Below are 11,138 nucleotides of genomic sequence, written 5' to 3' on the forward strand. Positions count from 1 at the left end.
AAGCATGGCAGATGGAAGTCGAGACGATAGAAAAAAGTAGTAGGATAAGAGGTAAGCTGACCCCGCGCTTTACGCGCAGGGTGGCGAAAGGAAAAACTGAGCGTTCTACGTGCGATGAAAACTGGAGTCTAGGGAAACCACTGAGACTGGAATCCGAACCTGAGAGAGTGGATGTGTCAGGAGGATGCTGTGCATGCAAACAGGCTGCCTAGGGGTAGACACGTCGCAGATTAGAGGACAAGGAAGGAGTAATATAGCGCGTGAGTATGGTAAAAAAAACCTTGCCTCGGAGGCTTTCACCTGCCTGAAAGCGATTGGGTGGTCGCCATGGGAGACCGCTCCCTGGTTGGATGCTATAACGGCAGCTCACCTCCTCGGCAGCTCACCTGTTGCAGCTCACCTGTGAGGTTTTGAGTAAACTTCATTCAATCAGTTAAGGAAACAATCCCCTCCAGAAAATCTATAAATACAAGAGGGTAGAATTCATTCGAATCATCATTGGATTGGATCATTATCTCTATTTTTCTTGAGCCTGAGACTTTGAGGGTTTTAAGGCCCCTTTTCTTATATCAATTTCAGAGGTAAAAGATTGCTCCCTAATTGATAAAAAAAAAATATTTTTCTTGACGTTGTTCTGGCACAGGGACTTAATTGTTTTGAAGGCACAGTGAAGAAATTGGGGCAAATCTGTGACCAAACTACCTTCCATTTTTCTGTTCTGGCACAGCCGAGAGACTTTCTACTGAAGAATTAAACTCTATAAGGGTAGTTTGAACACTGAAGCCCAGCGGAAAAGGATACCCGTTCTCTGTGGCATATTCACAGATTCTGAGGCATCCAGATAACCGCACGCACAAAGGCAATTTTTTTCAGGATCAACCGCAACAATATCTTGTGGATTAAACCCGTATCAATAACGTTTCTGAGATTCATCGAGGCAGCGACCCCGTGCAAGGCAATTGCGTTGTAAAATTACGATTTTTTCTGGTAGCGGATTTTTCTGGAAAGTAAACCGCCAGTCTGAATTTTGTCACCAGGGGACAACGGCCACCTTTTTGGGATATATCACGTAATTGGTTGGGCAATCCTCGGACACGAATAACGAAATTATCAAAGTACGCAGGAAACTATGTGGGGTTGAACGAATAATATTCAGTGTTGAACAACTTCAATTTTACCGTAATTCATGGCCTGTCGATTGGTGACACCGCGGGAAATTTCCATGTAATTGTAGCCGCATTATCCTGGGACGGATCCATGACATTCTCAGCTCACCGGCGTGAGGCATCTCCTGCAACACTCGTTACATTAATTTATCAGAGATTCTGAGCTGATCAGGGACTTTGGAGTGCGAATTATTTCTTTTCTGGACAGATCCGAAGTTCTGGAAGGGAGTCGATACTTGTACAAGTCAGAAATGATTAAGGTTGCAACAATTCGAGATTTATGGAACAATTTTGAGTTTCTAAAAACAATACAGAGGCAAGAGATAAACACGGTTTGGTGACACTTTAGGAAATTGGTCCAGTCAAAAGCTCGCATAGGGTTTCTGCTACATTTGAATAGTTTGATGTTACTGGTTAGGGGACTTTTGTGTTGTTGAATTCACTCTGATTTATTGGAACTATATTGTGGAACTCTGATTTATTGGAACTATATTGTGGAACTGGATTCATATTGTTTGGTGGATTTGTTGAATAATAAATTCACTGATTGGCTTACTGAATTTTTTATTAAAGTGTATATTAATTGTATTGAACTCAACTAGAAATCTGTTGAAACCCTAGTGCCCTTAAGAGATTCCATGGAAAAATTACCTCCCTAGTGCCCTTAAGAGATTCCATGGAAAAATTACCTCCCTAGTGCCCTTAAGAGATTCCATGGAAAAATTACCTTAGCTTATGACAAAGCTACGATCACATCCCAACTAATGGCTAAGATCATCTTGACTTCATCAATTAACTTTTCCAAAAGTCTCTAGAGCAAAATTGAACTTCTTTAATTAATTCATTTTAATTAACCAATTTTCCTAAGTTAGACTTGTGAAATATTTAATTATTGGTTAATTAACTTAATTAAGGTGTCTCCAAGTCTTTTTTGCGAAATCTTTTTTTGGGTTTTGGAGATCTCGTGTTCCTTAGCCTCTTAGATACCATAGAGACTAGAATACTTGTCCGCTGCTACTTTAAACAAAAACTAACACAACTCCCTTCACTACATGTTTGATATCTGTTGCCACACAATTTAGCACGGCCCTAGGAGGGGAACCTATGGGACAACTACCAGACCAAGTGATAACAATGGAACAAAGGCCCACTATCACCTCAGTCAATGTCCCTTGCTCTTTATAGACTTTCACCAATGGGAGGAGTCTCAGTAGGAGGAAATCACATGTAATGGGTATGTCAATGACTAGGTATAGGCTAATGTTACAAGGCCCATTTAAGGAGAGACACAATGAAGGCTCACCGTTTCAAGGAAGCTAAGGGCTCTCCAAAAAATACCTAGGATGGAAATCAAGGCTTAGGGCTTGAGATTTGCAATAATAATATGTCTAAGGTCAAAATCTCCAAAGGTGAGATATGACCTCTCAAGAAGCTTTATAAGGTGATTTGATACTTCAAATAGGCTCTTCGCTCTTCTTGGGAGACCTAGTGCGGGCTTATGCTAGACCTAGGGTTTTTAGGGATAAACATGGGAAGAAGTTCCTCCAAAGTATTCACTAGGTCAAGGGAAGAGAGAGGGAAGGGTCTCTTATAATTTATTTCACCGAATACTATGCTCATATGACTCTCAAGAAGCCCACCTTATCTAAGGAAAACTAACAAGGTTTCCCTTCTAGGGCACACCTACGGCACACAGATTTATGGAGAATATCTGTGGAAATTTTACCAAAATTTGAGATCCTCTAGAGAAGACACAGTGGAAGAGTTTTGTCCAAACGAAATTTGAAAATTCTTCCTCTAAAGGATTTCGCTGGATGCCCTAGATAGATGTCCAAGGAAGAGGGGCCAAAATTTTGGAGGAGAGAAAAGGAGGAGAAAAGAAGAATGATCACCAAACCTCTTAGACTAGTGCCTAGTCCCTTGGGCTATGGAGTCTAAGATGATTCAAGATTGGCCAAAACCTTCCCTAAGGAGGCTAAAGATTGATGCCTTAGCAACCAACACTTAAAATTTACCCACTCAAGATTTATGGATTTTCATAGAAGAAAGACAAAATCTTATCCATTAGGAACATTCATTTATTGTCATGCAATGATTAACATATGCAATTGCAAACCAAATAGCCTTTTACAATGATATTCAACAAATTAGGGTGTAAGTGCTAAGAGCATTACTTAGTTGCAACAATTCCATACATTAGTGTTGGCTTGATGGGGCCTGACCTAGGTTCAACGTTAGCTGTGCCAACCAACAAAACCCTAAATTGCTGGCCCTTTCGACAGTAACCTGCATAGAGCGGGCTGCAGTCTCACCTAAAGCAGTATTAGGGGATGACAGAACCAGGTTTCTGCATTCAGAGGTTTGTGTGATGGGTTCCTACGATTTCTAGGGCTTAGTTTTGTGTTCGCGAACCCTAACCCTTCCGGAACAGTTAAGAACAATAAATCTTATACACATTAATTATATCTTAGCGAAGGTCATTAACTAGTTATAACATGCCTAATTGATACTAATCTACCACTTTCGCGGATTAGATAAACATTAATTCATATACTTTCAGATACAGAGCGGAAACACATAAATTGTAGAAGTAAATACAGATAAACAGATACGCAAAGTATGGATAAAAACTGTCTTTTATTAGATGATCTTTCAAAGTACAGACTTTCTTTCCATGCACACTTAGCTACAGGGGCTTGCGCACTCAGCTTTCAGACTTACCAAGGTCTCTACACACTCAGACGTAGGAGCCTTCCCCTTCGCCTAAGTACAGGAAACTGAATTTCCTGCCTTAGCTTACTTGCCCAAAACAATGACCTTCTATCATATGATTGATCTCCTAGACACTATGACTCTTCTATTTATAGCCTTTCCTGCGAGTCTCAAAACCTTCTTAACACCTAACAACCTAAGGGACTAAAGCCCCTTTGACTCTTACTATCTTCGCGCTTGGCTTCCACAAATCACAGAGACTTTACATTTTTACAAAAAGGAAATAAAAATTTTAACCCCAGGGACCCCAACCCAACAGGCCCCCAACACAATTTTGTAACTCGTCCTCGAGTCACTTAGCTAGCGTTTCAATCTTTGCTTGGAGTTCACGAAACTCCAACTTCAAAACCTGCAGATCAGTTTTTCCCTGTGTAGCTTCCTGTTGCACTTCCTCGACTAATTTCTCTGTAGTAGGGCCTTCCACCATGAGGCCCATGGTCCTTTGAGTTTGCTGCATGCCCTTAAGCTTGCTTTGCACTGACAGAGTCAGCTGGCTGGCCTCCTCTGTCCAAGGTTGTGTTCTTGCCCTGAGAATGGCCTCTTTCTGGCACAACTCTTCAATGTCACTCTGAAGTTGCTTCCCTTCCTATAGTTTCGCGAACCGCTGCACTGGCGCCAATGTTCGCACATGCGATCTAATTTCATCAAATTGCGTTTGTTTTTCTCTCAGGTCTACGTCAATCTTCTGCAGAGTGGGGTCCTCCTGCAGTGAAGTCCATAGCTCCATGGCCTACTTGAACAACTCTGTGCAGTCCTTGATTGCTGCTTCTAGTGTGGCCATTCCTTCCTTTATAGCAGCTCTGCGCTGCTCTCAAACCTCTGGCGAAGTTGTCGGCTGCAACTTCAATTGCAGCTCCGAAATCTGTAGTTGTAATTCAAATCGGACTTGGCCGATTTCATCTTTGGACTCTTTGACTGTCGCGGCCAGCTTCTGGATCTTTTCTGTCGACACTGCATCAACTGCAATGTTAAGTTTAGGCAACTCATTACACACCTGTGTAATCGCTGCTTCTAAGTGTTGGTTGCGCGTAGCAATTTCTTCCTTCTCCTTCAGTGCCTGCGCCTTTTCTTCGAAGATCTGCTAGTTATTTGTTTTTACTTCATTAATCACCAGCAGCATGCACTGCTCCCTGACCCTCAACTCATCTGATACTCCTTGGTGCAACTCATGCAGGGTTTGGATAGGGAGTGCCGCGAGGTTGATGCCCAGATTCTTGATCTGCGAAAGTTGGGCGTTGGCCTCTTCTGAATCGGCGCGCAGCGTCCTATTCAACAATTGAATCACACGAAGATCCAAAGTTTGATCCATTTCCAACATTGTTGTGCTCGCTTGATGCAGGCTCGCCTAAATCCCGCTCGCTTGACCTACGCTCGCTTGTAGTCGACCTGTCTGGATCTGTAGATCACGCAGATCCTTCTGCACATTTCCTAGTGCCTGCTGGTACTGCTACTCAAACTGGGTCCATAATTCTGTGGTAGTATCCCAGACCTTGTCGCCAATTTCGTCTAAGTCCCCTTCAGTGAGGACTAACAGATCCACATGGGTGAATCTAGTTGACTTTTGTTTCTTTTGCGGCCCCGAGCTCATATGCTTTGTTCTTTTCCTGACCACAAAGGGGGTTCCCTACTCCGCGCTCCCGTCCCCTTCTACATCTGACCCTTCTTGGTCCTACGTGTGTTGAGAGTTAGACTCCTCAACATCGATCGTGGTTTCCAAGGCAGCTCGCTCTTTGTCAGCAACTGCCTTGGCAACAACTTCCTTAGCAACAACTTCCTTCTGCTGCGCAACTTTCTCCCGAGCTGTAGTCTTCTGGGCTTCCCTCAGTTTCTCTGCTGCTGATTTCTGCGTGGTGGTACCTTTTGCTGCCTTGCTCGTTCCTGTGCCTGGATCTGATGGGTAAAGCCACTCTCCTGGCCATTTACCTACAATCTTTGTGACATCTGCCTCGCCAACAAGATAAGGCAACTTGTGCCATATCTTCTTCAAATCCCTTCTGGCGTGAACATACACATTATGAAAGTCAGCCTTGAAGTCGGTATAAGGCTCATACTGATCATATAAGGTAGGTGACAGCCTTGGCCTTTGGCTGATCACCATGCGCAGATCCATCTCCACCAGTGCCCAAAACATCTTGGTCTCCGTGACCTGTGCAGGGTCCTTTGTTGCCCAGAGCGAAGCGAACTTCGCTGCCTCTTTGAGGTCAGATTCTTGGGGAGGAAACTTGCTGTCCCTCCGGCGTCCTCCAGGTGACTAATGCAGTCAATAGTAGTAACTAGGCATAATGAAATGCCTTTCCCTCATCCTGGGCCTCCCGACAGTTCTCCAAGAACTCTTTGCACAGGTACTGAGCCCAGTTGTACTGGACTCCTTTGGCACATTGCGCAGCCAAAGAAATCATGGGCGTTGGGACCTCATATGTGCGACACTTCTGCATGATTTTGCATGCCAAAATTTGTGCGACGAACTGCATCGCAGGGTCTGAAATGGAGAAGATGGAATATTCGCGCAACTTTTTAATCGACCCAAACTCACTCTTCATCTGATCTGCGAGTTGCCTCTCCTTCGTTTTCCCTCCAAATGCTTTTGTTGGATCCACACCTTAATAGGGCGGCAAGGTGATTCGGTGGATCAACATATCTGTAATTGGGATGGGTTCTCCCAGCCAAAGACACCCATCATGCACCAAAGTCAGTAATTGTCGGACACATACTGTGTTAATGATGGTGTGACTAAAGTGTGGCACCCAGAGCATGTTCAGGAGGCCTGCTTTCTCAACACCCACGACCCACTTTATAGGTTCCAATTGCGTAACGCCGGTTTCCTCATAATATATCTTTGACAGGTATTTGGCCGGCGCAAGCTAAGGGAACTTCTCATGATCGCCCAAATCCTAATCCTCCAGCTTGAGCGTCGGAATTCGGTTCAACAGCGCACCCTCAAACACCACTTTTTCCGGCAGCAGTGGTGTAGAGACCATAAATTTGGCATTGTCCGGGTCCTTCGGCATATTAGCTGCTCTCTTGCGCGGTGGGATATACTTCGAGAGCCGAGTCATAGGATCATCCTCCTCAACATCCATCTCCTCGATGCCTCTGCGCAGTTCTTCTTCATCTAAATCAAGGGGCTCAGGTGGCTGCTGCGCTCTGTCCATCTTCCCCTTCTAGCAGATTTCCGTGGGAATTTTTTGCAGTGATTGCCTCACCAAAACCTGCTGTGGTTTCTTCTGCTTCTTGTCAGCTGCAGAGGGCTTAGGTCTAGGAGACCTAGGCGTCGTAGTCGGAAATCCCGTAGGAATAGAGGGTGTTGCTTCAACTGAGGGTATTGCTTTAAAGGGTGTTGCTTCTGTTGTGGGGAGGGTTGCAGTCATTCTCTCAAAGATGATCTTACGGTGCTAATCAGGTAAGTTGGAGAACTCTGGTTGTGCTATAATTTCCTCCCAAACCTTCTCAGACATACATCACTCGTTCTGGCAGCAAAGTTTAAGGCAAACTTGTTGGAAGCAAAGTGTTCGAATGCGAGGCAGCCTGCCAGATTTATAGGTGAATTCGAATTTGAATCCAACCGTTCCCTCCAAATTTCTATCATTAATGCATCTTTGGCGGCAGATTTCCAAAGATTTGCCCCATAAATGCGCCTTCCCTGCTCCTCCTAACGGAAATTTTGCCATCCAATCATCTACAGTGCTTCCAACGGTTAATTTTTGACCACACTGTGTGGCACCAACCTTTGTGGTGCAACCACCTTGGCGCAACTCCCCTCAGCACTCTACTTCCTTCCATCGCACAACCCTCTTACTTCGTCTTTCTAATTTTTGGGTAGTGTAGTTTATAGTCTCGTACTTCCTTGCAACTACTTGGAGTACTAAGACTATCCCGCCATCATATAGTCATTGCGCAAGGGTAGGGTCACCCTTGTACAACTTCAATCGACTTCCATTGACTTTGCCTAGAAACAATTCTCCATTCAGCTTTGCGAGCTGAACTGCGCCACCATTTGTAATTTCTTTTACCACATAGGGTCCAAGCCAATGCATTTGAAACTTTCCAGGAAATTTCGTAAATTTGTTGTCATATAATAATACCAAATCATTAACCTGGAAGGTGTGCTGCTTTATATGTCGATCATGCATGCCTTTTCGCACTCCTTTTGCATTCGTTGGTGAAATCTTGCTCAGACTTGATCATCCTCCAATTCCATCAGCGGCACGAGACACTCCTCCATAGTGTCAGTGCTGCAATCTGCAGACTCAACACAATATATTCCATGGGCATCACAGCCTCCTGCCCATAGACCAACCTGAAAGGGGTTTGGCCTATCAACTTTTTACAAGTGGTTCTATACGCCCACAAGACTGTTGGTATGCGCACATCCCAGTCATTCTGCTTCGCGTTGCAAACCTTCATCAAAGCATTCTCCAGGATTTTGTTGAAGGCTTCAACTGTACCATTAGCTTGAGGGTGATAGGGCATACTTTTCTGATGATAGACCTAGAATTCTTCAAGCATCGCGAAAATTGTCTCGTTTAAGAAGTGTGTGCCCCTGTCACTCATTAATATCTTAGGGCAGCCAAATTGGGACAGGATAAACTCAAAAATAAACTTCGCAGTGATAGCTACGCTATAGTCCTTAACTGGATGAGCCTCCGCCCATTGCGTCAAGTATTCAGTGGCTATAATAATATATCATGCTCCAGTCCTTTTCCCTGGTGGTTGGATCGGACCCACAAAATCAATCACCCACTTATCAAACACCTGCAAAGTTATTTGTGGATTTAAGGGCAATTCGTCCCTTCGCGATGGTCTCCCCGTCCTTTGGCAAGCATCGCATGCCCTACAATACACTTTTGAATCCTTATGCATCGTTGGCCACCAAAGTTCCTCACGCAGGATCTTCTGCGCGATCGCTTTGCCTGCATAGTGTCCTCCCGCCACTCCTCTATGTGCTTCTGCGAGGATGTTTGATCATTCAAACTCTGGGACATATCGACGCAGTATTTCATCGAAGCCCATTCTGTATAGGTGTCCAACGATCACATAAAAATTAGCCGCACGAACCATCAATTCCTTCTTCCGCTGTGTAGAATATCCCTTTGGGGCTGTGCCAGTTGTCAAAAACTGGATTATATCAGCAAAGTGATCGTCTGTGACACAAACAACACAGAGCTGCGCATCAGGCAACCCTTCTTCCAAACTGGTAGGCTCATCACTAGTCTCAATCCAGGATAGATGATCAGGACCAACATTCAAGCGTCCGGGCTTCACAATCACTACAAAATCGTACTCCTGAAAGAGCAACAACCATTTGCAGATCTTCCCCTCCAACACAGGCTTATTGACAAGGTATTTTAGAGTAGAATGATCTATATACATCTTGAAGTGTGTGCCTAACAGGTAGTGCCAGAATCTCTATAGCGCGTACACCATTGCTAGTCCTTCGCGCTCTGTAGTCGAGTAGTTCTTCTTTGCCTTTGATAATTTCCTACTCACAAATGCTATAGGATGATCAATATCGCCTTCACCTGGTTGGGTCAGCACTGCACCTAGCGTAATATAAGAAGCGTCTACATGAACATGAAACTCTTTTTTCCAATTCAGGAACACTAGAATGGGTGTGGTGACCATTTTATCCTTCAAAATGTCTAAACTTTTCTGACACCCTTCATCCCAACAGAATGTTGCGTCCTTCTTCAATAGTTTCTCCATTGGCATAGTGATTTGCGCATATGCCTTGATAAACTTTCTATAATACCCCGTATGGCCCAGTGTCGCACGCAGCTGTTTTACGTTCTTTGGGCCTCCAAATTGACAATAACAACTATCTTTGCAGGGTCTACCATCAATCCCTGCTTGCAAACCACATGACCCAACAATATTCCATAAGGAACACAAAAGATGCATTTTTTCAGATTCAGGGCGATCTGATGTCTGCGACAGGTATCCAACATAAGGCACAAACTTGCAACGTGGTGCTTTACCAACCCAAATACAATCCAATCATCAAAGTAGACTTCTAAGAATTTATGGATAAATTCCTTAAAAGCTGCAATTACTACCCTTGAGAAGATCGCAGGTGCATTCTTCAATCCAAATGGCATTACCGTGTATTGAAAACACCCCCATTCCGTCGCAAAGGTGGTCTTGCTGCGATCCTCCGGCGCGATCTTGATCTGATGGTACCTCGAGAACCCATCAGTGAATGAGTAGGCTTCTTGCCCTCCAACATTCTCCAGGACTTCATCTGTAAACGGTGTTGGAAATGGGTCGTGGACGCACACATCATTTAGCTTCCTCAAATCAATGCATATCTGGATTTCATCTTGTTGCTTCTTTTCCTGGACTACCATAGGACTCACCCAGTCTGATTCCTCCACAGGCTCAATGATCCCAGCCTCTAACATTTTGTCCAACTCTTTGCGCACCTTTTCCTTGTATTTGGGATTCAAACGGTAGGGTCGCTGTTTTACAGGCTTCGCATTTGGCTTCAAAGTAATCTTCATCACGCCCAGGTCCCCTACTATCCCCTTCAAATTCGAAAACTTGGTGGGAAACAAGTCTTGGTATTCACGTAGCAGTTCCGCGACCTTATCAATTGTATCCTCATCCCAATAGTCACCTATTTTCGCAAACTTCGGCTATGCGTTCGATCTGATGTTTACCTGTCTAGTCTTCAAAGGCTTTGTTATGTCAGAAATTGCTGCTTTGGGTCCTTCAACTTCGTGCTGTCCCTCAAACTCCTCGAATGTTGATATTTCTAGGGTCATCTTGTTCTTCTTCCGTGGTCACGTTATAACATTCCAACACATGGCGCAGCTGCGTATTCTTGTTTGGTTGAACCCATTCTATCGGTTCCTCAGGCATTCTAAAGATTGCAGCCTTAATTTCTTGGAGCGCCTCATCAATGCATTCAAAACCATTCTCAAAGCTGAAGGTCAATAGGAAACTTTCCTCAAGATAGCCCATTCGGCCATCCCATGGCACAGCTCAGTTTCTAGGAAACAATTCATCGGAATGGTATCCAAAGTGTGACAAAAGATGTGCACCCATTCAGGTCGAGGTTTCTCTCCCCAAGCTTTAGTCCACCACGCCAAATGTTCGCGTGGATCGTCTTTTCCTGTGTATTTCTCCGTCATACAGGTATTGGCATACCCGAATCTCAGCTTCATCATTCTCCTGTATTCTTTCCAATTTGCGAAGCTGTCC

At 44.3% G+C, this 11,138-nt stretch overlaps 1 protein-coding gene across 1 annotated transcript; it reads right to left on the minus strand.

Moving 5' to 3' along the window:
* Positions 1-8,900: 8,900 nt before the first annotated feature.
* Positions 8,901-10,435, minus strand: LOC149264536 (uncharacterized). The gene is made up of 2 exons (XM_089399375.1): positions 10,160-10,435; positions 8,901-9,221 (listed from the first exon to the last, which is right to left on the minus strand). Exons 1-2 carry the CDS (start codon positions 10,433-10,435, stop codon positions 8,901-8,903), a joined length of 597 nt encoding a protein of 198 aa, XP_089255501.1.
* Positions 10,436-11,138: the final 703 nt, after the last annotated feature.

The sequence above is a fragment of the Pinus tabuliformis genome, chromosome 6 (genome assembly GCF_031772625.1).
Source record: "Pinus tabuliformis cultivar Carrire ecotype Pingquan chromosome 6, CPIR1, whole genome shotgun sequence".
Lineage (NCBI taxonomy): Eukaryota > Viridiplantae > Streptophyta > Pinopsida > Pinales > Pinaceae > Pinus > Pinus tabuliformis.